The 23668-nt window shown below is 44.0% G+C and overlaps 1 protein-coding gene across 5 annotated transcripts; it reads left to right on the top strand.

The window, feature by feature from the left end:
- The first annotated feature begins 132 nt into the window (after positions 1-132).
- Positions 133-22194, top strand: E2F6 (E2F transcription factor 6). Of its 5 annotated transcripts, none has more exons than XM_055540913.1 (7): positions 133-581; positions 8965-9019; positions 11496-11712; positions 16593-16748; positions 17698-17812; positions 19515-19671; positions 20120-22194. In XM_055540913.1, the coding sequence occupies exons 1-7, from the start codon at positions 474-476 to the stop codon at positions 20131-20133; spliced, it is 822 nt and encodes a 273-aa protein (XP_055396888.1). In that variant the 5' UTR covers positions 133-473; the 3' UTR covers positions 20134-22194. The 5 variants fall into 5 exon arrangements, with proteins under 5 accessions (XP_055396888.1, XP_055396889.1, XP_055396887.1 ...); XM_055540914.1 differs by having other exon boundaries at positions 134-581; positions 8965-9002; positions 11572-11712; positions 20178-22194; XM_055540912.1 differs by having other exon boundaries at positions 136-581; positions 20178-22194.
- Positions 22195-23668: the final 1474 nt, after the last annotated feature.

Raw genomic sequence — 23668 nt, forward strand, 5'->3', positions numbered from 1 at the left:
GACCCCTCCGTCTGGACCTCCCGCGCCGTGTCTACCTCTCCGCGGACTCCGCCCTCCGGGATTTCCCGGGCTCCGCCTCGTCCCGCCCGGCGGGGGACCGCGCGCGGCTCGTGGGGAATGATCAGGTGGCGGCGGTGGCGGCGGCGCGCATGCGCACTGGGGGGCGGTGGCGCACTGCGCATGCGGGAAGATGGCGGGATTGGCGTCCTGAGTTGCGCGGGTCACGGTGCTCTTTATCCCGCCCGCGTCCTACGTCCCGGGGTCGCGTCTGGTCCGCCAGCGGGTCTAGTTAGGCGGCGCCTCTGAGCCGGCCAGGGGCCCGGTTCGTGCTTGACGACGCCCCCTTCTCCCCTCCCGCCCGCCTACCCTCCGGGACCCGGCGTGTTGTGTTGGGGGGGGCGTCGCCCGAGCGGAGCGGGAGAAGGCGGGAGAGCTCTCGGGGGTGCGAGGCGAGGAGCGACTGGCCGGGCAGCATGACTCAGCAGCGGCCGGCGCGGAAGCTGCCCAGCTTGCTTGTGGACCCGGCAGAGGAGACGGTGCGCCGCCGCTGCCGCGACCCCATCAACGTGGAGGGCCTGCTGGTAAGCCCCCCCGGGGTGGGGGGCGGGGAACGGCGTGCGTGTGGGTTGGGGGGAGGTCCCCGGGCCCCAGGGTGGCCCCGGGGCTGCTCCCTCGGGCTCCTGGGTTTTCGCACAGCCTGTCACATTCTCTGAACCAGAGCCGTCGTCGTCGGATGAAACCCTTTGCATTATCCTTTCCGTGTGCTCCAAAATAACGTTGTTAGCCTCCTCGATCTTTCCTTCGGGCCACAGAGCAGTGTTGGAGAAAATTGCACAGCTTTGCCTGACACTGGCATGCTCTTCCATCTTTATCTTGGTGCATCTCTGCAAGCTCTCTTTTTCGGTTTCTTTGCAGCCTCCTCTGCCCGTCTTCTACTGAGTTGTAGCCGCTTAAAACCATGTCCACACCTCATACGTCCCACCCCACAGCTCTCCATCTTTCCTTCGGGCCACAGAGCAGTGTTGGAGAAAATTGCACAGCTTTGCCCGACACTGGCATGCTCACCCTTCTTTATCTCAGTGGGTCTCTGCAAGCTCTCTTTTCGTGTTCTCTGCAGCCTCCTCTCCCATGGTCCTACTTAGCTGCAGCCGCTTAAAACCGTGTCCACCCCACAGCTCCCCCCATTCAGCAGGTTGTGGTCTTCCATCCTGTTAGACAGCAAAAACGCAAGGGAGAGTAAGACTCCCTGTGAAACGTTCAATTCTTCTGTTGCTCTGGACTGCATGCACTGTATTCTCCTTGATTATCAGGACTTTTCCATGGAAGGAACCCGTCAGTTCCCATTTCTTCCTGCATTCTTGACCTCTCTGCTGGTTTCTTCCCATTACTAGTAAATAAACATTTCCCGAAGTCAGATTATCCAGACACAAGGAGGACTCAGTGCTCCAAAATAGTTGATGAGTGCCATCTCATTTAATTCTGCACAGCATTCCTAAGGGATTATTCTTGTTTGACAGTTGCCAAGATAGACTTGGAAATGTTAAGTGGTTTTTCTGTGGTTAGTAAGTAGAAAAGCCTGGGTTGAACCTCCCAGTGTCCAACTCCAGGTGGTAAATTCTCAACTACTTAAGAGAAGTGAAGAGTCGCTGGTGCAACCCCCATGGACTATACAGACCACGAAATTCTCCAGGTCAGAATACTGGAGTGGGTAGCCGTTCCCTTCTCCAGGGGATCTTCCCAAACTAGGGATAGAACCCAGGTCTCCCACATTGCAGGCGGATTCTTTACCAGCTGAGCCACAAGGGAAGCCCAAGAATACTGGAGTGGGTAGCCTATCCCTTCTCCATTGGATCTTCCCGACCCAACCATGTCCTAAATCCCATTTCCATTTTGAGAGATCCCTCCTTTAATCCTTTATGCCTTTCCGCCGACTATATCACTTCCCCTTCACAGCCACACTCTTTGAAAAAGTTGTTTGCACTCTGGGTTTTCTTGCTCACATCTCATTACCACCTTGACCTGCTGCTGGGGGACCTCAGCCCTAAGCACAAGTCTAGGACTATCCTAACCAAGGTCCCCAGCAACCTTGTCAGGTCCAGCAGATGTGGTTTTAACACGATGGACCACTCACTCTGTTGGAAACTCACCATTGACGTCCCCTTGGGCACATACTCTCAGCACTCCATCTGCCTCTCTGGCCTCTCGTGTTCTCTTTTGTAAACTCTTCCTTTTCCCATCCCTTCCATGTTGGTCTTACTTGGCTCTTCAGCCTTCTCCACAGTTTCTTAATATGGGGTGTCATTCAGCACTCTTGTGACTTCTGTTACTATTTGTACTGGTGGTCTTATTCTTTTTAGTTCAGCTCAGTCGTGTCTGACTCTCTGCCGCCGTGAACTGCAGCACACCAGGCTTCTCTGTCCATCACCAACTCCTGGAGCTTGCTCAAACTCATGTCCATCAAATCAGTGATGCCACCCAACCATCTCATTCTCTGTCGTCCCCTTCTCCTCCTGCCTTCAGTCTATCCCAGCATCAGGATCTTTTCCACTGAGTCTGTTCTTTGCATCAGGTGGCCAAAGTATTAGCACTTCAGCTTCATCTTCAGCCCTTCCAATGAATATTCAGGCCTGATTTTCTTTAGGATTGACTGGTTGAATATCCTTGCAGTCCAAGGGACTCTCAAGAGTCTTCTCCATCACCACAGTTCAAATGCATCAGTTCTTCGGCACTCAGCTTTCTTTATGGTCCAACTCTCACATCCATACATGACTACTGGAAAAAGCATACCTTTGACTAGACGGGCCTTTGTCAGGAAAGTAATGTCTCTGCTTTTTAATATGCTGTCTAGGTTTGTCATAGACTTTCTTCTTATTATTTTAGAATTTGATAAAAGCTCTGAACTCTTACTTTGGAAAAAAGCACTTTATTTTGCATTTAATATCAGAAGATACACGTATCCCTTGAAGTTTCAGATAGTCTTACCCACTCTGGTAGGGCTTCTCTGGTGGCTCAGTGGTGAAGAATCTGCCTGCTAGTGCAGGAGACACGGATTCATTCCCCTGGGTAGGGAACATCCCCTGGAGAAGGAAATGGCAACCCACTCCAGTATTCTTGCCTGGGAAATCCCATGGGCAGAGGAGCCTGACAGGCTACAATCCATGGGGTCACAAAAATGGGACACAACTTAGCGACTAAACAACAACAATCCACTCTGGTAGTTTTGGTTACCATGTCATGACTCCCAAATCTGTAAATTGGGCTCAGAGCTTTCCAATTGTCTACTACACACCTCTACCTAGATTTCAAACTCATATACCTGAAGTGGAATTCATTGTCTTACTTAAGCAACAACTCTCGATCTCATATTGCAACAAATGGTACCACACCCTCCATATTGCCCTCGTGGGTATCCTACACGTCATTTTTACCTTTTCCAAATGGACCCCCTCCATCCTGTCAATAGAAATTAATCACCAGTACTTGCCACTTCTAGCTGTCATCTGCCTTTCGGATTGCTATCTTCTCAACTAGTTTTCCTGCTTCTCATCTTGCCCCTGATTTTTCTATATATTCTCCACATAGTAACTAACCTTAATGGTCTTTTTAAAGTGTATTTCCAATCACATCATTTGGCTTAAAAAATCTATCATGGTTCCCAACAGCTCTCATCATAGAGGAGAAACTTCTTAATGTCATCAGACTCCTGAGTTTATCTTTGCTGAACTGCTTATGGTTGCTGAATTTTCCATGTCTATATTCTTCTGGACTTCTGGATATCTGCACTTCCACCTTTAAAAAATTTTTTCTTTGGAGCGCACTTTCCCTTATTACCACCCGTGGTTCCCATTACAGGTCATTTGTGGGCAGCCTTGCTGACCCAGCCTCTGGGCTGGGCACTCCTGTGAGCCTCCTGCGTACCCCTTCCTCAGGATGGGGGCACTTCCAGCCCTGGGCAGCAGCTCTGGCCTTTCATTGGTACATCCCCAGCATATCTGGGGCTTCTTGCGAAAACAAAAAAGCTATTTTGGTAAATAGCTGTTAAGTGAATGAAGTAGGTACTCTCTAAATGTTTGAATGCATGAATGTTTATTTTCCTGGCTGTGAAATGGTGATTTCAACACCTCTCTCAGCATTTTTTAGAAAAATTGGATGATGACTAGAAGTATTTAGTAGACTATGTATTATTAAATGCTATGCAAAAAAATAGTTATGTGTACAGCTGAGTATTTGATGTTCCCCCCAGGGGTAAATGGCTTGAAAACTGGAATTTTATGAAGGCACAATATGATTAGAGATAGAATTTAGTCTACACATTGAAAAATTAGGAAAACTTGCATGTATGACTAAAAAGCAGATCACTGGGAAAAGGTATGTGTCTGCAGAGCTCTTAAAGGAATATTACTCCCCCAAGCAGGCTGTTTCGGGACAAGCGAGCATCTCTGTATAGAGACATTTTTAACCAATTTTTAAGCAGTGTTTAAGATTTTAGCCCCTAAAACTCATCTTTTATTTCTTTCTCCTTTGAGGTCTCAAATTGCAAAGTGTAGGTTTTGAGATGTGGGAACTTGGAGCATCAGTGAAATGACTTGGGACGTGCTGACCTGCCCACCAGGAGCTGCTGGTTCCTAGAGAGCTGTGTGCGCTGAGTGCAGCCTCCGTGGTTTCAGGATGGAGACAGACTAATAGACCCGAACAAGTGGGAGGGGCAGTTTGAATATTTGACAGCCTCGGTGGTTTCAGGTGGAGGCTCTGCCAAGATGGAAGCAGACCAATAAACCCGAACAAGGGAGGAGAGCAGTTTGAGTGTTTGAACTGCAAGCTTTTTTAGGAAGCCCAGTCTTGAGGTTTGGCTGCTACCAGGCTGTCCTTTGGGTTCCCCTGCTGGCTCAGCAGTAAGGAATCCTGCCAATGCAGGAGACGCGGGTTGGATCCCTGGGTCGGGAAGATCTCCTGGAGGAGGAAATGGCAACCCACTCCAGTATGCTTGCCTGGGAAATCCACGGACAGAGATGCGCAGGCTACAGTGTGGGGGGTCACAGAGTCATATGCTACTGAGCAGAGCAGGCTGTCCGTGGGCAAGTCCTCAGGGAAATGCCTGAGCACAGCCTCTCAGGGAGACTCCTTGAAGGAACAGAAATGTTGGCAGTGCCCCCAGGGGTGGGTTGTCAGCACTAGAAGCAGCAGCATCTAGTGCCATAGAAGTTTGAGGATGTTCCTCTGAGGACTGCCATCCTTGAGATGCCGAGAAGGTAAAAGATGTGTCCTGTGCAGGAGCCGCTTTGAAAAGGTTCCCATTGGCCGAATCTGGGATAATTTGACCCTCAAAATACCAGATTTTATGCTCAGAATAAGGTAGGAATTCAGGCTTCTTCGGTGTAGCTCGTTAAGTATAGCCTCAAATATAGTTCCTCCAGATCTTTAGGCCTGTGAGACAAGGGAAAGCGCCTCACCTGTCTGTCGAATGGGGTTCACCAGCGTTAGCATAGCTGGAAAGGCTCACCAGGATTGTCAGACTGAGTCTCCCCAGGTGATAAATTTGTATTAGAAACAGAACATGAGGCCTCCTAGTCTCAGTGATCCTTACGGATGGGGTATCCAAGAGGGCGTCTTTTCCTGGGGTCCCTGTGTCTGTAAATACACATTGTTGTTTATCAGTTGACATCATCCGTGACAAGGTCCTGTTTTACTCTTCCATTCATTAGTTTAACAGATGTTTACCAAGTGCCTGAATGTGCCAAGAACTGTTCTGGTTCAAACAGGACAACAATAATAATAGTCCCTTATGTGTTCTTGGAGAAGGAAACAGCAACCCACTCCAGTATTCATGCCTGGAAAATCCCATGGACCGAGGAGCCTGGTGGGTTACAATCCATGGGGTCGCAAAGAGTTGGACACGACTGAGCAACTTCTGTGTGTGTGTGTATGCTTTCTTGGGATTTTTACAGTTTACAGAATTGGTCGTTTGAGCTTCACAGTAGCTTGGAAAATGGGCTCTAATAGAGGTCTGTCCCTGCACTGTGTTACAGATGAGGGAAGAGTCTCTCTGCACCTGAGAAGTCCTGGTGGTCCTGAACCCCATCTTAAGCCATGAACTGTTGAGTATAAATGAGATGAATGTGTCATTGCTGTTGACACATTGGAAATCTCCTGAATTGTAGGTTTGTAGGATTTATACGATCTTTACTTGGGAGGTCTGCCCCTGAGAGGCCATGATACTATCGTGAGTCCTCCAAAATAAAGAGAGAGGGTTTTTTTGTTTGGTTGCGGGGAGTGGGGGGGGTACCAAAATGAATGGATGTTGTTTTCCCCACAGATCTCAATATACCCAATATGTGGTTTATAGCAAAGAATGTGGGGGAAAGAAAGTCATACGTTCTCATGTTACTAATTGAGGTACAGCCATCCCCGTGCCAAGCCATGAATAGCAGCCTTCTAGATAAGGAGACCAGAGGGAGGGGTCTGGAGCAGGGAAGGCGTCCGTGGGGCACATGTGGAGAGCAGATAGGGAGGCAGTCCAGGTGGGGGCCTGGGCCCTGCCGCTCTGAACCAAGAACAGAAGTCTCGTCTGCAGCACGACCCCTAGGGCTGCTGCTCTGTTAATCCCGTCCATGTTCATTTTCAGGGTTGATTGTGACACTATAGTGATTGAAGTAGTGTAGCAACTTAGGGCGTCTGTTGATGGGTGTTTCAGGTCCCTGTGATGAGGATGGATTTTTTTTCTTTTAAGAATCTTGCATCAATAGTTCAACTCTGTTTCATAGTCTTTTAGTAGAAGGGTTGAAGGTAAAAAAAGCAGTGACACTTGGTCACCCTGGTCTGAAGTTTGGCTGCAATAGGACTGCCCTTCAACGTGTCCCTGGTGGCTCAGAGGGTAAATAGTCCGCCTGCAATGTGGGAGAGCTGGGTTCGATCCCTAGGTTGGGAAGATCCCTTGGAGAAGGAAATGGCAACCCACTTCAATATTCTTGCCTGGAGAATCACCATGGACAGAGGAGCCTGGTGGGCTAGTGCATAGGGTTGCAAAGAGTTGGGCACGACTGAGCAACTTCGCTTTCTTTCTTTCAGTGTGTGGCTGTTGTCAGCACTGCGCTGAGAGCCAGCCAGGCAGAGTCCCTGCCCCAGGATGGGCTCTCCCCATTCTGGTTTTGCACCCAGCAGGGGTACCTGCAGGTGTTTAAAGTCCAACAACGAAGTTAATTTTACAGTGGAATTCTGCTTCAGGGGAGTTATTCCGTATCAAGTTAGCTTGCTGACAGATGCCATCATCTTGTCATGAATGATCAGGGAACCATTGTGCCAAGGCTTGTATAGTAATACCAGCAAGGAGAGAGCTACTTAGCTGCTCACCTCGCCTTCAGGCTTCCCCATTCCTTAGTCTTTTTGCTGTATTGCCACCATACTTGGATCTCTGAACCAAGAACCCAAGGATGTCGTGTCTTGCTCAGAAATCTGTGGCGTTTCTGCACTGGTTACAACCTAAAGGCCAAACGCCAGGGCATGACTTTCATAATCCTCCGTGTCAAGCGTGGTGCTGGCAGGCCCTTCCAGCCTCAGTGACAAGTCGATTTCATACTGGCCAGCCAGGCCGCCTTGCGAAAGGTACCAGGTCGTTTGTATTTCCATACCTTTATTCATGTCACTTCCTGCACCAAGAATTATTTATCCTCTCTCCCTAACCTCCCACAGCTTCCGCAAAATCTGGCTTGTTTTCCAAGGCTTGGCTGGGGGTCCCTCCTAAGAATTGCTGGCTACACCCCAGAGTTCTGGTGACTATTCTCTTAGAGCTGCTCATGAAATCCTCTTCCCCCCCAGTTTTGTTGTGGCCTCATTGAGGGCAGTTTTTTCACTTAAACATAAACTAAACCCTCCCACAGCCTGTCTGGAGACACATGACATCATCACACTTTGTTCTAAGCAAAAGGCTAATATGGGTTTCTCTTTATTAGCCTCATGGTTAGGATTTATATATGTTTTGCAAAAAACAATTTTTAAATGTACTGCAAATGTTAGGACAAGTTTATGTAAGCTTTCATAGCCTTCAGGTAGCTAGTAAAACGATGAGCATTGGCAGTGGAGCTCCTGTTATACTAATTTCGTGGTTGCCTCAGGGATTTACAAGAAGTGTCTTATTAATCTAATACCGAAGTTTCCAGTTACATTACATGCATTATTTTCCATGATTAGATACACTGTTTTTACATTAATTATCGTGGGACTGCATGGCTGCTTGTGAAAATGAAAGTTTGTGAGCTCATTTCTCTGGAGCCACTTAACAGTGAGTTAGCAAAAGGTGAGCGTTTGTTAGTTTGGGTGTAGATCTCTCCTGTACCTTCCAGAGTCAGAGACAGAGTCCTGATCACCTCTGAATTCCCCTTTATCCCCAGTACCTGATACAGTCAATAAATTAATGTCCATGTAGTACTAAATTCCAGTATTCGTACTCCTCTACTGCCACCAACCTTCCTTTCTCTCCCTACCCCATCTCTCTAACTACTGCTTCCGTAGCTATGGGCTTCCCCTGTGGCTCAGCTGGTAAAGAATCTGCCTGCAATGAGGGGGACCTGGGTTCCATCCCTGGGTTGGGAAGAAACCCTGGAGAAGGGAAAGGCTACCCACTCCAGCATTCTGGCCTGGAGAATTCCATGGACTGTATAGTCCATGGGGTCACAGAGTCGGACACAACTGAGCGACTTTTACTTCCACTTTGCATACCTGTGGAGGCCTGTGCAGTTTCAGATACACAAGTGTGTAAACACTGTCAGATGTGATGACAGTTAGCATAAATGTAGTTTAGGAGAAGGACTGCTTTCCTTACACCATAATTATTTCCCAGGGTGAAAAAAAGGACAAACCTTTGTGTTATCCAGTAAAATGTTGTTCATTTGCTTTTTTTTTTTTTTTTTTGCTATTCGTTTGCTTGTATTTAAATTACTAAGTTAAATTTCTGTATCTTCTCTTTTCCAGCCATCAAAAATAAGGATTAATTTAGAAGATAATGTACAGTATGTGTCCATGAGAAGTAAGTTGATTACTGAATAGGTTTTAGGTTTTGCTGTTTTATGATTTCAGTGATTTATGTTAAAGGTACTTGAGTTGACAAGTAACTTAAATAAAATGTACTATTTGTAGACTGAGATGTTAAGCTTGGAATTTCAGCAAAAACTCCTGAGGTTGTAGGGTGTCGTGCACACAAAACTGCACAAATGCCAGCTTATTCTTCATCGCTTTGGAAATGTCTTTTTTTTCTAAATGGTCCGTGTTTAGGGATATTTCCCAGAGCTCTATGAGAGCAGTTATTGTCATCAGTGGAACTGAAGGCGGTTTGGCAACAAATGTGAGGACAGTCTTTGCCCTCCTGGTTTCCTATGGTTCCTTGTGCTCTTTCCATCTACTCCTGTCCTAATCTTGGGATAGATGGTGCGTAGACACCCAGTATGAATCTTAACGTCAGCCTTCATTTCTCCTCGGCACCCCCCACAGTCCCACCCATATCTGGCCCCCAGTTTTCCTCTGGAAGCGTTTCCTTTGTCTGCCCCATGCCATGACTTAGACTCATGTCTCACATGTATTGAGCTCATGCAGTGCCTGGCCTGTATTTAGCTCTTTGCATGGATTATCACAGCAACCTTTCAAAGTAAAGGTATGGATTATTATTCCTATTCAATAGACGAGTAAACGGAGGCCCAGAGGGATTAAGTAACTTGTCCAGTCAGGATTCATCCTCCTGCTCAGATTTGAGCGTGCAGTCTTATCCCTGGGTCAGGTTCTGCTTCCTGCACAGGCCGCCCTGGCACAGCTGCCCACGCTGGTCATCTCTGCCAGGCCTTCCCTGCTGCCCATGGGGTCTCTCTAACACAGAAACACGATGGTGATTTCACTCAGCCAAACTGACGGGTTGATTGAATCTGCAGATAGGATTTAAATTATATAAATTTTACACTGGTTAACTCTTGCCTTGGTCAAGAGTCAGATTTAAATGTTTTTAAAGTCAGAATTTCTCATTTGTAATCTTGGAAGGTTTTATAGAATGGTGACTATCTTCTACTTTTTTTAAAAAAATTTAATTCCTATTTAATCCTGTTTAATCTTTTAAGTATAGGAGTAGTCTCCACATATAAGACATTTACATTATAAAATATGTCCTTTTGTTTTTTGGAGTAACCACCAGTGGTCTTTAAGTTGAATATAATATAGAGGTTCTGGAGAAGAGCATTTCTAATTGAAGATAGGATGACTGTTTCCTTTGAAGCATTCTGTGGTGTGCTATGAAGTAGAAAAAAAGTTTAATCACATATTCCACACCAGGAGGACAGCTAAATTATTTGTAGAATTTATTTCCTCTGCACACTAAACCATAAGAACTATTATTTTAGTATCAAACTGGGACAGATGGAAAGAATGATAATATTCAGTTTTGGCAAGGGCAAGAGAGGAAGCCCTTATAAACTTTGTAAAACTGATAGAACACACATCCTGAATAGCAGGTTTGGCAGCATTTAAAAATACGCTTTTACTCAACAATTCCACATCTTGAAACCTATCTAAAGGAAACAAACACACATGCAAAAATTTAGCTTCTAGGAGATTTCTTGAAGTATTGTGCAAAATAGTAAAATTAGAAATAATTTGAATTTCCAGCATTGGGCCGAGTTGAGCACATATCCCGTGCAGTTAAACATGCAGCCGTAAAGAATAAAGTTGAAATAAATTTGTTGACACATCAGAATGTTCATAATACTGAATTAAAAAACAATATGTAAAAAAGTGGTATGTTTCTATTCTCGTTTTTTAAGACTATATATATTTACATATTTACGTGAGCATGTGAAAGTGTGTGCGTAGTCTCAGGGGGTATCTGGAAAACCATAGTAATGAATAAATGAGGGAATTAGAGAGATTTTCCCCTATTCATTTGCTTATCTGTTAATATAGGGTACTGAATATTTTAAAAAATAATCACACCACTTTCCCTCAAGGTATATCCTAACCATGCTAATTAGAAGACTGATTTAAGCCCTTTCCAGATTTCATCAGGTTGGTTTAGACTATGACATGTATAGGGACATTTTAAACATTTTTTTTAAAGCTAAATCTCTAACTTTGCTTCATAAAGAATTTCTTGACTTGAGGACCAAATGAGAAATTTGATTCTAAATCATTTCTAATCCTGTTCCTGAGAGTGGTATGGATACAGATGCAGGCTCACCATTTATGTCTGGTATGATGCCGATCAGATTCACATACTCAGTGGAAACTGGTTGCATATTTCAAATACTCCTTTAAGTCTAAAGCCTTTGTTTACCTGGAATAGGCTAATAAGTTTTCATCCACTTTGAGAAGTTGATTTTGTAAAAATTAGCTATGATTTGGTCAGTGGGTAGAATATCTGTAGGTGTCTCTGGTTATTGATCAAGAAGAAATAAATGGTCTTTTTAGTGAATTGAGAAAGAAATGCTATTTAAAATTTTACGAATTGTGTTTGTTTTGTTTCCCAGAAGCACTAAAAGTGAAGAGGCCTCGTTTTGATGTATCACTGGTTTATTTAACTCGAAAATTTATGGATCTTGTCAGATCTGCTCCTGGGGGCATTCTTGACTTAAACAAGGTTGCAACGAAACTGGGAGTACGAAAACGAAGAGTGTATGACATCACCAACGTCTTAGATGGAATCGACCTGGTTGAAAAGAAGTCTAAGAACCATATTCGATGGATGTGAGTTGTTTTCAAACTTTTCATGTTTTTTTTTTTCCTCCTCAATAAGTGACAATACTGTGCTTAAAACAAACTAGATACTATCAGTGGTTTTTTTTTTTTTCCTACTTGGTACCAATTAAAAGCCATATAATACCATCCCAATATTATGGAAAAGCTGAGTGGAGTCATGATTAGTTTTAGGAATTTCACTTTTCAAGGTAAGTGGGCATCTGATTGTGTAGGAATTAAAAAAAAAAAAAAATTTCCTCAGTTCCAATTGATCACTGATAGCAGGGGGAAAATCAGTTAAGGTGGTAAAACAGTGGTTCTTGCACCAGAGTATGAACACAGAGAGGCCTCCTCCCAAGGAGCTGTAGTTCAGTTCTGGGAGAAGGCAGATCCCCGCCTTCTTAGCAGCGATCCCCAGTGGCTATGGTGCGGGTCAGGCTTGGAAACACAATTCCCTGAATGTTAAAAAAAAAAATCCAGGAGGCTGCCTATCTCAGAGTCAATTGGTAAGGACTTAGCAACCCAAGACGGGCGGGTCATGTGGAGAGATTTGACAGAATGTGGTCCACTGGAGAAGGGAATGGCAAACCACTTCAATATTCTTGCCTTGAGAACCCCATGAACAGTATGAAAAGGCAAAATGATAGGATACTGAAAGAGAAACTCCCCAGGTTGGTAGGTGCCCAATATGCTACTGGAGATCAGTGGAGAAATAACTCCAGAAAGAATGAAGGGATGGAGCCAAAGCAGAAAGAATACCCAGCTGTGGATGTGACTGGTGATAGAAGCAAGGTCCGATGCTGTAAACAGCAATATTGCATAGGAACCTGGAATGTCAGGTCCATGAATCAAGGCAAATTGGAAGTGGTCAAACAAGAGATGGCAAGAGTGAATGTTGACATTCTAGGAATCAGCGAACTAAAAGACTGGAATGGGTGAATTTAACTCAGATGACCATTATATCTACTACTGTGGGCAGGAATCCCTCAGAAGAAATGGAGTGGCCATCATGGTCAACAAAAGAGTCCAAAATGCAGTACTTGGATGCAATCTCAAAAACGACAGAATGATCTCTGTTCGTTTCTAAGGCAAACCATTCAATATCACAGTAATCCAAGTCTATGCCCCAACCAGTAACACTGAAGAAGCTGAAGTTGAACGGTTCTATGAAGACCTACAAGACCTTTTAGAACTAACACCCAAAAAAGATGTCCTTTTCATTATAGGGGACTGGAATGCAAAAGTAGGAAGTCAAGAAACACCTGGAGTAACAGGCAAATTTGGCCTTGGAATTCGAAATGAAGCAGGGCAAATAGAGTTTTGCCAAGAAAATGCACTGGTCACAACAAACACCCTCTTCCAACAACACAAGAGAAGACTCTATACATGGACATCACCAGATGGTCAACACTGAAATCAGATTGATTATATTCTTTGCAGCCAAAGATGGAGAAGCTCTATACAGTCAGCAAAAACAAGACCAGGAGCTGACTGTGGCTCAGACCATGAACTCCTTATTGCCAAATTCAGACTTAAATTGAAGAAAGTAGGGAAAACCACTAGACGATTCAGGTATGACCTAAATCAAATCCCTTATGATTATACAGTGGAAGTGAGAAATAGATTTAAGGGCCTAGATCTGATAGATAGAGTGCCTGATGAACTATGGAATGAGGTTCGTGACATTGTACAGGAGACAGGGATCAAGACCATCCCCATAGAAAAGAAATGCAAAAAAGCAAAATGGCTGTCTGGGGAGGCCTTACAAATAGCTGTGAAAAGAAGAGAAGCAAAAAGCAAAGGAGAAAAGGAAAGATATAAACATCTGAATGCAGAGTTCCAAAGAATAGCAAGAAGAGATAAGAAAGCCTTCTTCAGCGATCAATGCAAAGAAATAGAAGAAAACAACAGAATGGGAAAGACTAGGGATCTCTTCAAGAAAATCAGAGATACCAAAGGAACATTTCATGCAAAGATGAGCTCGATAAAGGACAGAAATGGTATGGACCTAATAGAAGCAGAAGATATTAAGAAGAGATGGCAAGAATACACAGAAGAACTGTACAAAAAAGATCTTCACGACCCAGATAATCACGATGGTGTGATCACTGACCTAGAGCCAGACATCCTGGAATGTGAAGTCAAGTGGGCTTTAGAAAGCATCACTACAAACAAAGCTAGTGGAGGTGATGGAATTCCAGTTGAGCTATTTCCAATCCTGAAAGATGATGCTGTGAAAGTGCTGCACTCAATATGCCAGCAAATTTGGAAAACTCAGCAGTGGCCACAGGACTGGAAAAAGTCCGTTTTCATTCCAATCCCAAAGAAAGGCAATGCCAAAGAATGCTCAAACTACCGCACAATTGCACTCATCTCACATGCTAGTAAAGTAATGCTCAAAATTCTCCAAGCCAGGCTTCAGCAATATGTGAACCGTGAACTTCCTGATGTTCAAGCTGGTTTTAGAAAAGGAAGAGGAACCAAAGATCAAATTGCCAACATCCACTGGATCATGGAAAAAGCAAGAGAGTTCCAGAAAACATCTATTTCTGCTTTATTGACTATGCCAAAGCCTTTGACTGTGTGGATCACAATAAACTGTGGAAAATTCTGAAAGAGATGGGAATACAAGACCACCTGATCTGCCTCTTGAGAAATTTGTATGCAGGTCAGGAAGCAACAGTTAGAACTGGACATGGAACAACAGACTGGTTCCAAATAGGAAAAGGAGTTCGTCAAGGCTGTATATTGTCACCCTACTTATTTAACTTATATGCAGAGTACATCATGAGAAACGCTGGACTGGAAGAAACACAAGCTGGAATCAAGATTGCCGGGAGAAATATCAATAACCTCAGATATGCAGATGACACCACCCTTAAGGCAGAAAGTGAAGAGGAACTCAAAAGCCTCTTGATGAAAGTGAAAGTGGAGAGTGAAAAAGTTGGCTTAAAGCTCAACATTCACAAAACAAAGATCATGGCATCCGGTCCCACCACTTCATGGGAAATAAATGGGGAAACAGTGGAAACAGTGTCAGACTTTATTTTTCTGGGCTCCAAAATCACTGCAAATGGTGACTGCAGCCATGAAATTAAAAGACGCTTACTCCTTGGAAGGAAAGTTATGACCAACCTAGATAGCATATTCAAAAGCAGAGACATTACTTTGCCAACAAAGTTTCGTCTAGTCAAGGCTATGGTTTTTCCTGTGGTCATGTATGGATGTGAGAGTTGGACTGTGAAGAAGGCTGAGTGCTGAAGAATTGATGCTTTTGAACTGCGGTTTTGGAGAAGACTCTTGAGAGTCCCTTGGACTGCCAGGAGATCCAACCAGTCCATTCTGAAGATCAGCCCTGGGATTTCTTTGGAAGGAATGATGCTAAAGCTGAAACTCCAGTACTTTGGCCACCTTATGCGAAGAGTTGACTCATTGGAAAAGACTCTGATGCTGGGAGGGATTGGGGGTGGGAGGAGAAGGGGACGACAGAGGATGAGATGGCTGGATGGCATCACTGACTCGATGGACGTGAGTCTGAGTGAACTCCGGGAGTTGGTGATGGACAGGGAGGCCTGGCGTGCTGCGATTCATGGGGTCACAAAGAGTCGGACACGACTGAGCGACTGATCTGATCTGATCTGATAGCATATGATTAGGAAGGATTTCAGGAAAAGAAGACCTTATGGTATAAATGTAGATATTATGTATAGGTAAGTGTAGGGGACACACGCGCGCAAAGGAAGGGAGCTGTTATACTTAACAACACACAAGTATTTTGAATCAGTAAGAAACAGTTCCAGCATATAAGTACCTAGATACCTTGCAGGCAAAAGAAAAATCTACCACCAAACATCATTAAATGATTCTCAGTAATTAACTTCACTATTAGAGGAAAGGGGTTCAAAAAGGTTCTTTTTTTAGTAGTACAGAAATGCAAATTCTAATTAGAACATGTTTACTGAATAATAACTAACATTCTAGGGGCTAATGTTGGATTGTGTTCTAAATCATTAATTAGAATCAGATTTGAGAACTAGTAAGCAAAAGGTAAAGTTGTAACAGCCTCTCCCCTCTTAATTTTCTATAAAGATAGAAGAAAAGAATGAGTATCAGTAGTTGCTCAAGTCACATCATATTGGGGCAGACCGTAATAAAGAAAATAAATCTTTGAAAAAATATCATTATATTCAGGTAGAACCAGATTAAATATTCACTGTAGGGAAAAATTAAGACTCAGAATTTTAGCAGATGAACTGTCATTTGGCCCATATGGGCTGTTTTTCATGTGTAAAAACTAAAGGGTTTAAAGACTATAACTTGTAAAAGGGCTTCTCCCATGACTCAATAGGTAAAGAATCCACCTGCAGTGCAGAATACACAAGAGATGCTGATTCGATCTGTGAGTCAGGAAGATCCCCTGTAAGAGGAAATAGCACTCCAGTATCTTTGCCTGGAAAATCCCACAGACAGAGGAGCCTGGCAGGCTTCAGTCAAAAGGGTCGCAAAAGAGTCAGACACGACTGAGCACAAACACCAATGGACAAGAACTTGTCAAAAGTTATACTGTGGAAAGTAGAGCTGGGCTGAAACTGGGTGCTACTAACTCAGGTCACTGCTCATTGAACTTTAGTAAGCTTTCTGTAGAACTTCTGATTTCCAGAGGGTTACGATGTTGGTTTTGTTTTTAAAGTTTCTGTGTCAGAGAATAGAAATGGGGACAAAAACCAAAGAGAAGTAACGGTTGTGTAGAACAGGAGTGGAGTTTGTTGCCTGTTGTCTGTTGTTGTGGGAGACACCAGGTATAAACTTACAGAGACATTCCAGTAACCTAACTTGTATTAATTTGTAATCTCCCAGATGTTGTTGATAGTGATCTTTTTCTTTTAAAGAGGATCTGATCTTAGCAATTTTGGAGCAGTGCCCCAACAGAAGAAGCTGCAGGAGGAGCTATCTGACTTATCAGCAATGGAAGATGCCCTGGATGAGTTAATCAAGGATTGTGCTCAGCAGTTGTTTGAGTTAACAGATGACAAAGAAAATGAAAGATATCCTTTAGTCTTTACCTTAAAAAAAAAATCTCCCAAAGCAATTACTTTAAATAGTAGGCTCAGCTTGGAAATTTAATTAATATATTTAAGATACAAAAGCAGACCTTTAGAAGTGAATGAACTGCCATAGAAATTATACAGAAACTGCCTTTCCAGTCCACCAAGCCTGACACAGTTGGATGGCCATGCTCTTCAGGTCAGTGTCTCTGGGACCAAAGAGGGGGATTGTCTTTGATTCTGATCTCCTCCCAAGTCTCCTAGACAGTTTTGCTGCTGTGTTCCCCATGCAACACCTTTCTGAGGTGTCACCAATACTGAGCTAGTCCACGTTTCAAATTTACCTAAGTTCTACACCAGTCAAAAACTCCTGTTTCCACAATACAATTATTAGAAGGAAAGTAAATGCTGTCACTGGACTCAGTCAAAAAGGTCTGTGGAGTTAAAAAAAATATGCTGGGGAAACCCTTTAAATCAGGTAAGTGGTAAAATTTCAAGCAATACAATAAAAGAAGATGAGAAAAATTCAGGTAGCGAGATGGAAAATAGTTTGGGATGCGAGCACTCCCACGAGTACGTGTTAGTCCTGAAAAACTGGTTCTAAGTTGTTTCTGCTACTAACAGATTCTTTCTCCCTTCTATTTTAGGAGATTCTCATCAAAACACTTTTTGCCCTAGAGGTTCTCATAAGATGTAGCCATGATAGGGAAAAGTACAGGGAGGTCTGGATACCTCCGAGTGGTGCCTTTGCTTTAGACGCGCAGACTTGATTACTGTTTTTCCTCCAGAAAGTGTCACCACTCTCCCAGTAGTGTAAGGGGATTCTTCTGAGTTACACTGTAAAACTCTTCATAAAATCCTAAGGATCGTTGATGAAATGGTAAGAATTACATATGAAATAATTTTTTAATCTCCGTCCTCTGCTTAGAGACCCTTAACTGATTTTTACACTAGCATATGTGACGTATCAAGACATTCACAGCATCCGAGCCTTCCATGAACAGATTGTAATTGCAGTTAAAGCGCCAGCAGAGACCAGATTGGACGTTCCCGCTCCCAAAGAGGTAGGTAGCCCTGCTTGCGTGTGCGTGTGTGTGTGTGCGTGCGCACACATACATGCGTGCATGTTTGTGTGTGTGCATGTGCTTAGTTGCTCAAGTCATGTCTGACTCTTTGCCACCTAATGGACTTCAGCCCACCAAGCTCATCTGTACATGGGGATTCTCCAAGCAAGAATTCTCCACCCCACCCCCCACCCCCGTTCTTGCTGCTGCTAAGTTGCTTCAGTCGTGTCCAACTCTGTGCGACCCTACAGACGGCAGCCCACCAGGCTCCCCCGTCCCTGGGATTCTCCAGGCAAGAACACTGGAGTGGGCTGCCATGTCCTTCTCCAATGCAGGAAAGTGAAAAGTGAAAGTGAAGTCGCTCAGTCGTGTCCGACCCTCAGCGACGCCATGGACTGCAGCCTACCAGGCTCCTCCGTCCATGGGATTTTCCAGGCAAGAGTACTGGAGTGGGGTGCCATTGCCTTCTCACCCCCGTTCTTAAGAAGGTTTAAAGGGAAACGGGCTTCCCTGTTGGCTTAGCAGTAAAGAATCCGCCTACAATGCAGGAGATGTGGGCTCAATCCCTGTGTTGGGAAGATCCTCTGGAGAAGAAAATGGCAACCCGCTCCAGTGTTCTTGCCTGGAAAGTCCCATGGACGGAGGAGCCTGGTGGACTGCAGTCCATGGGTCACAAAATATTGGACACACTGTGTGACTGAACAACAACCAAGGGAGGCAAGCCAGCTACTTGGGCTGTGCGTTGTTGCTGTCCCAGGAACTTAATAACTAGTGTGTGCATGTTAGCTGCATCCCTGATGCACAGCTCAAGGCACTTCACCCATTTTAATGTGTTTAATGTGTTTTGAGTAACACAACAAACTCAGTAGTCATGATTATTATCCTCTTACAGATGAGAAATCTAAAGCACAGAAAGATAAACTTTCTTACCGTCATATAGTAAGTGGGAGAAGCAGAATTCAAACCCAGACAGTTTGGCTTCAGAGTCTGTTCTTAGCCATCGTACTATCATGGCCTCTTAGAGGAATCACCAAGAATTGGCCTCAGTGTTAAGATCCAGTGTCAAACAGGGCTCTGGGCAATTAACTCACTAGCCAGACTCATAAAAGACTCACGGATAGAGGGGGACACTAAATTAAACATTTAAAATGAAAAGTAAAATTACTGTGTATGGAAATACTGTCCACTGCTTGCAGGAAAGTTTGTATTGAAAGATACTTGTCGAAGATGCGTGATCAGGGTGGAATCAGAGCCAAGGAGTGAGACCATTCTTAGGACAGATGGAGTCTGATGGCCCGATAGACCCGTCAGTGCTGAAGTCGTGTCCTCTTCACTGCAATAGGGGACTTAACCTCCCTCAGTGAAGCAACTCTCACCCACCTTGCCCTTTATCCCCAGAAGACCACAGTCCACGTGAGACCCCAGCTGTTAACTGGACAGTGTATGACAGACAGTTAAGGAACACCTTTTGTTTATTCCAGTCACACTCAAGTTGTGACTTCCAGGTGATGCTTCCTAGTGAGTGCTTCCTCTGGTTCAGGCTAAGCAAGTACACGATATTCTCAAGTAAATGACAGCGAAGAAACTACCTGGATGAGAATTTCCAAAAGTGTCCCTTGAAACTTTCACAGTTGTAATAAGTGAAAAAATGTAATTCATGAATCTTCTCATTCCTCTTAATGCTTTCTGTGTCTTTTGCTAGGATTCTATCACAGTACATATCAGGAGCACCAAAGGACCCATTGATGTTTATTTATGTGAAGTGGAGCAGGGTTCCCACTCAAGTAATAAAACTTCAGACAATGTAGGGACCTCTTCATCCAAAAGCAAGCCTTTGGAGCACCCTCAACCTGAGAAAGGTAAACAGGCCAATTTTGTTATTAGGAAAATTTGAGATTCTAATGATTTTTTAAATGTTTATAGTTTTACAAATGAATATTATGAATATGAATATTTAATAATATTCATGAGAATATTATGACCTTACAGGTATTTTTACTCTTCCTAGCTACAAAAACATGAGTTAAAAATTACAGGATAATTCTTACTATAGTTGCTTACTGTTTCTAACAACCCTGTTGTTAAATCCCACGTAATTTTGATATCCGTGAAAAGTTAGAATTGTTATTGGTTTCGGAGCGTGGTCTCGGTAGAGAAGGCTGTCTGATCCTCTGACCCAGGCCCTCAGGCTCATGCTTGAGTCCTGGTTTACTTCTTGTGAGACTGGAAACATTAGCCTTATGCCACTCACATAAGAATATGGTTCTTGACTGAGGTCTTCCTATTTTATCTTGAATGTTCTCTTAGCTGCCTGCCTTTGAGACCTTCATTTAGGAAGATTTCTCCCGTGTTTGTTATCTTTCAGAAGAAAATCCTCCACAGCAAAGTGAAGAAGTGCTTGAAGTGAGCAACTGATGGTGTTTGAAGGTCCATGCATTGAGTCTCTTGGACTCCTATGTGGACAAAAATCCTCAGAGCAATAAATCATCCCTGCCGTTTCTCATTCTTGGTAGCTGCAAGAAGGCCAGGAGTGCCTCCAAGCACTTTGCTCCTTAGATTCCTGGATAATGGTGGTTTCTGCATTTGAAAACAGCTCTTTTTATAATTATTCACTGCTTTTCTGCCAGTGAAGCCGTCATCTTGCCTACAGAAATTACTGAATCACACAGCTGTCACTGAAACAGACAGGCAGGCAGGGTGGACAGCTCCTCGTGGACTCTGCCCTTTGCCGCGCGGATCACGTGTCGTCGTCACAAAAGAAGTTGCCTTACACGGGTTCATGTCTGCATGGATGGGTGTGCGCACGCACCTGATGTGACGTCTTTGTACATATTTGTATGTCTAGATCACTTGTGAAATACGTCTAAGTGAGACTGTTCACCCTTGTACAGCCAAAATAATGTAAATAGTGAAAGTAACAGACATATTCTCTAATTTCTGTGGTCTATCTATAACTTATTAGAATCCTCTGAATGAGCATTAGAGGAGAGTTTTTTCCCTAACTTCTACATGTAGAAGTACCATAAATGTGTGTGTGCAGTTAAAGTTTGTGGATTTAATGCAACTATTTCAGTATGGTTTCCCAGTGCTAAAATTGGACTTCAGGCTCTCTATAGAGTCATTGTGTCCAGGAAGACTGGTGACGTGCCCCAAGCTTTGGGGACAGGTGTAGAAATGCCATCAGCTCATGACTGAATTCCGTGCAAGACATGAATTAATTCAGTCATGGTGACAGTTGAAAACTATTTTAACCTTTCTTGCAAGATTTTGTAGTACGTTTCTGTGCGCAGCCTTGCTTCTCAACCAGCAGGGTTTATTTACAATGAGTCAGTGGTCCCCTGCCCTCTCTCCAGCTCTAGTCCTACGTTCCCGAGCACCTCGCTCTTCTACCTCATTGGGTAAGTCACTACCACTCTGTGCCTCAGTTTACTCAGTAGTTTACCATTAGACTGTGAGCTCCTTGAGGGACTTTGTCTTAATCATTGTTAAGCCCAGAGCCTTGCGCCACTCCTGGCAATTGAAAAGCACTCGATAAATGTTTGAATGAGTGAGTGAGTGAGTGAGTGAATGAATGGTTTAATTAGACTGATAATACTTGGCTCATACCATACAAGATTCTTATATCATTCAGATTGATATTTTAAACTTTTCTCGCTTTCAAAGAATTGAAGCAATGTGCGATTATGTAGAAAAAAAGACATGTAGAAAAAAGAGCTTAGGAATAAAAAATCAACATGCTGGAAAATCATGCCAAGTATTTAGGATTCTCACACCTCCGAGCTCCAGTGGCTTTTGCAGTCCTGTCCCTCAGCTGAACACCAGCCTCTTCCCTCCTCACAGTTCCTACTGGTTGCCTCTGCAGGCCTTGCCATGAGGCAGAAAGTTGTGTGTACAGGTCAAATGCTCTGCGGAGGATTCCAGGCTCTGCATTGTAGATTTGGCAGCTGTCAGTTACGTGTGATAGCTAAAAAAGAGAGTGGATGAGGCCACCTAATGAGAGGGTACCAGCAGGAGAAGAGGAAAGGCCCGTTAGCATTTATTTTAAGGGGAGGTACCCACCCAGTTTCTTGCCTGGAGATTTCCATGGGGTTGCTGAGTTGGACTCAACTGAGCAACTTAACACTTGCACCAAAGAGAAAGCCTTTCCCAAGAGAGAAAAAAGAGGAGGAGGGAAAAAATGGCCAAAGAAGGTGATGCCCCCAAAACCCACAAAGGAAGCATGGCCACAGGTGGTAGCATTTTTCTAAGTAGCAGCTCCTTACTTGTGAAATGTGACAGTGTTCTACTTTGCAAATCATTCTGAGAGTAAAGTGAGATCATGTAAACGAAAGCCCTCTGTAAATTATAGACGTTACATAAATGAATCTTTTTCCTCACTCCAACTTCTGGTGTTTCGTCTCTTCTTTTTACAACTGTTAAAGTAAACATCGTTAAACCTGGCCTCCAGGCTCTTCCTCCCCGCTCTGTCCTGAACAGCACTGCCCATCTCTGTGTGTGGGCATACCTCATTTTACTATGCTTTGCGATACCGTGATTTTTAAAAACTGAAGGTTTGGCCTCCCTGTGTCCAGCAAGTCTATGAGCACTTTTCCTAAACTCATTTGCTCATTTCATGTCTGTGTCACATTGTGGTAATTCTTGCAGTATGTCAATTTTTTTTCATATTGTTAACATTTGTTATAAAAAAATAAGTTTGATAGATGAGTTACTTCTTATTGATGAAACAACATGATTTCTTGAGTTGGGATCTAATCTGGGTGAAGATGCTGTGAAAATTGAAGAGACAACACCGGGTTGAGAATATTTTATAAACTTAGTTGATAAAGCAGCAGCAGGGTTTGAGAAGCTCGGCAGTTGGGTAAAACGTTAGCAAACATTGTTGCCTGCTACAGAGAAGGGTACACCTCTCCTTGAGGACACTTCCTACACCCCACATCAGGTTATACCCAACATAGCCCCTTAGATTTAGAAGTGGAATCTTCATTGGCGGAGTGGCAGCCTCATGTCCAGCTAACACAGAGTTCTATTGCTGTTGAAGAAAGAAGAATAGATACACGATGTGGTTAGACATGACGATCTGATTCTCCCATCCAGGCAGGAAGACAACCTCCTAGTAAGACCACGTGAGAAGTTCTAGCCAGTTAGCTACTAGGAGGCAGTGACATGGTGAAAAGACCACACATCATTCTGCAGTAGCTCTTCCTGCCCCAGCAACCAGAAAAGCCATATGTTGTAGGTGATGCAGCTCTAAGATCCAGGGGTCCCCGTCAGCCTGGATCCCTGAGACTGACTGCATGGAATTGCCCTGACAGTCTGCATGCAGCATGAAATGTGTCAAATCATTTTCATTTGTTTGGAGCTATTAATAATTTATTACTGTGACGTAATCGAGCCTGTCCTAACTAGTGTGCTTTGGGACAACTAGCAGTCTCTGCTGGGGGCTTCCGCTGGTGGCTCAGTGCGTAAAGAATCTGCCTGTAATGCAGGAGACGAGGGTTCGATCCCTGGGTTGGGAAGATTTCCCTGGAGGAGGAAATGACCACCCACTCCAGTATTCTTGCCTGGAAAATCCCATGGACTGAGGAGCCTAGCAGGCTAAGCGTACACAGCAGTCTCTGCTACAAGTCAGTGAGTGAAAGACTCAAAACAGCCTCATACCAAACCAGTGTTGTACCTTTGGCACACCCCCAATTGCTGTGGGTTGCTTCAGAGCAGTGAAAATTTAACTGTCAAATCTGTTGGCTATTAGAGTCATGGGAGTCGAACACGAATTTGTGTAATGATTGCCACCTAGTGGAGGATTAACAGTTGCCAGATCTCTTGTTTCCAATTAAGCAGATGCTGCTTGAGAATGAA

Source organism: Bubalus kerabau, chromosome 11, assembly GCF_029407905.1.
Source record: "Bubalus kerabau isolate K-KA32 ecotype Philippines breed swamp buffalo chromosome 11, PCC_UOA_SB_1v2, whole genome shotgun sequence".
Lineage (NCBI taxonomy): Eukaryota > Metazoa > Chordata > Mammalia > Artiodactyla > Bovidae > Bubalus > Bubalus kerabau.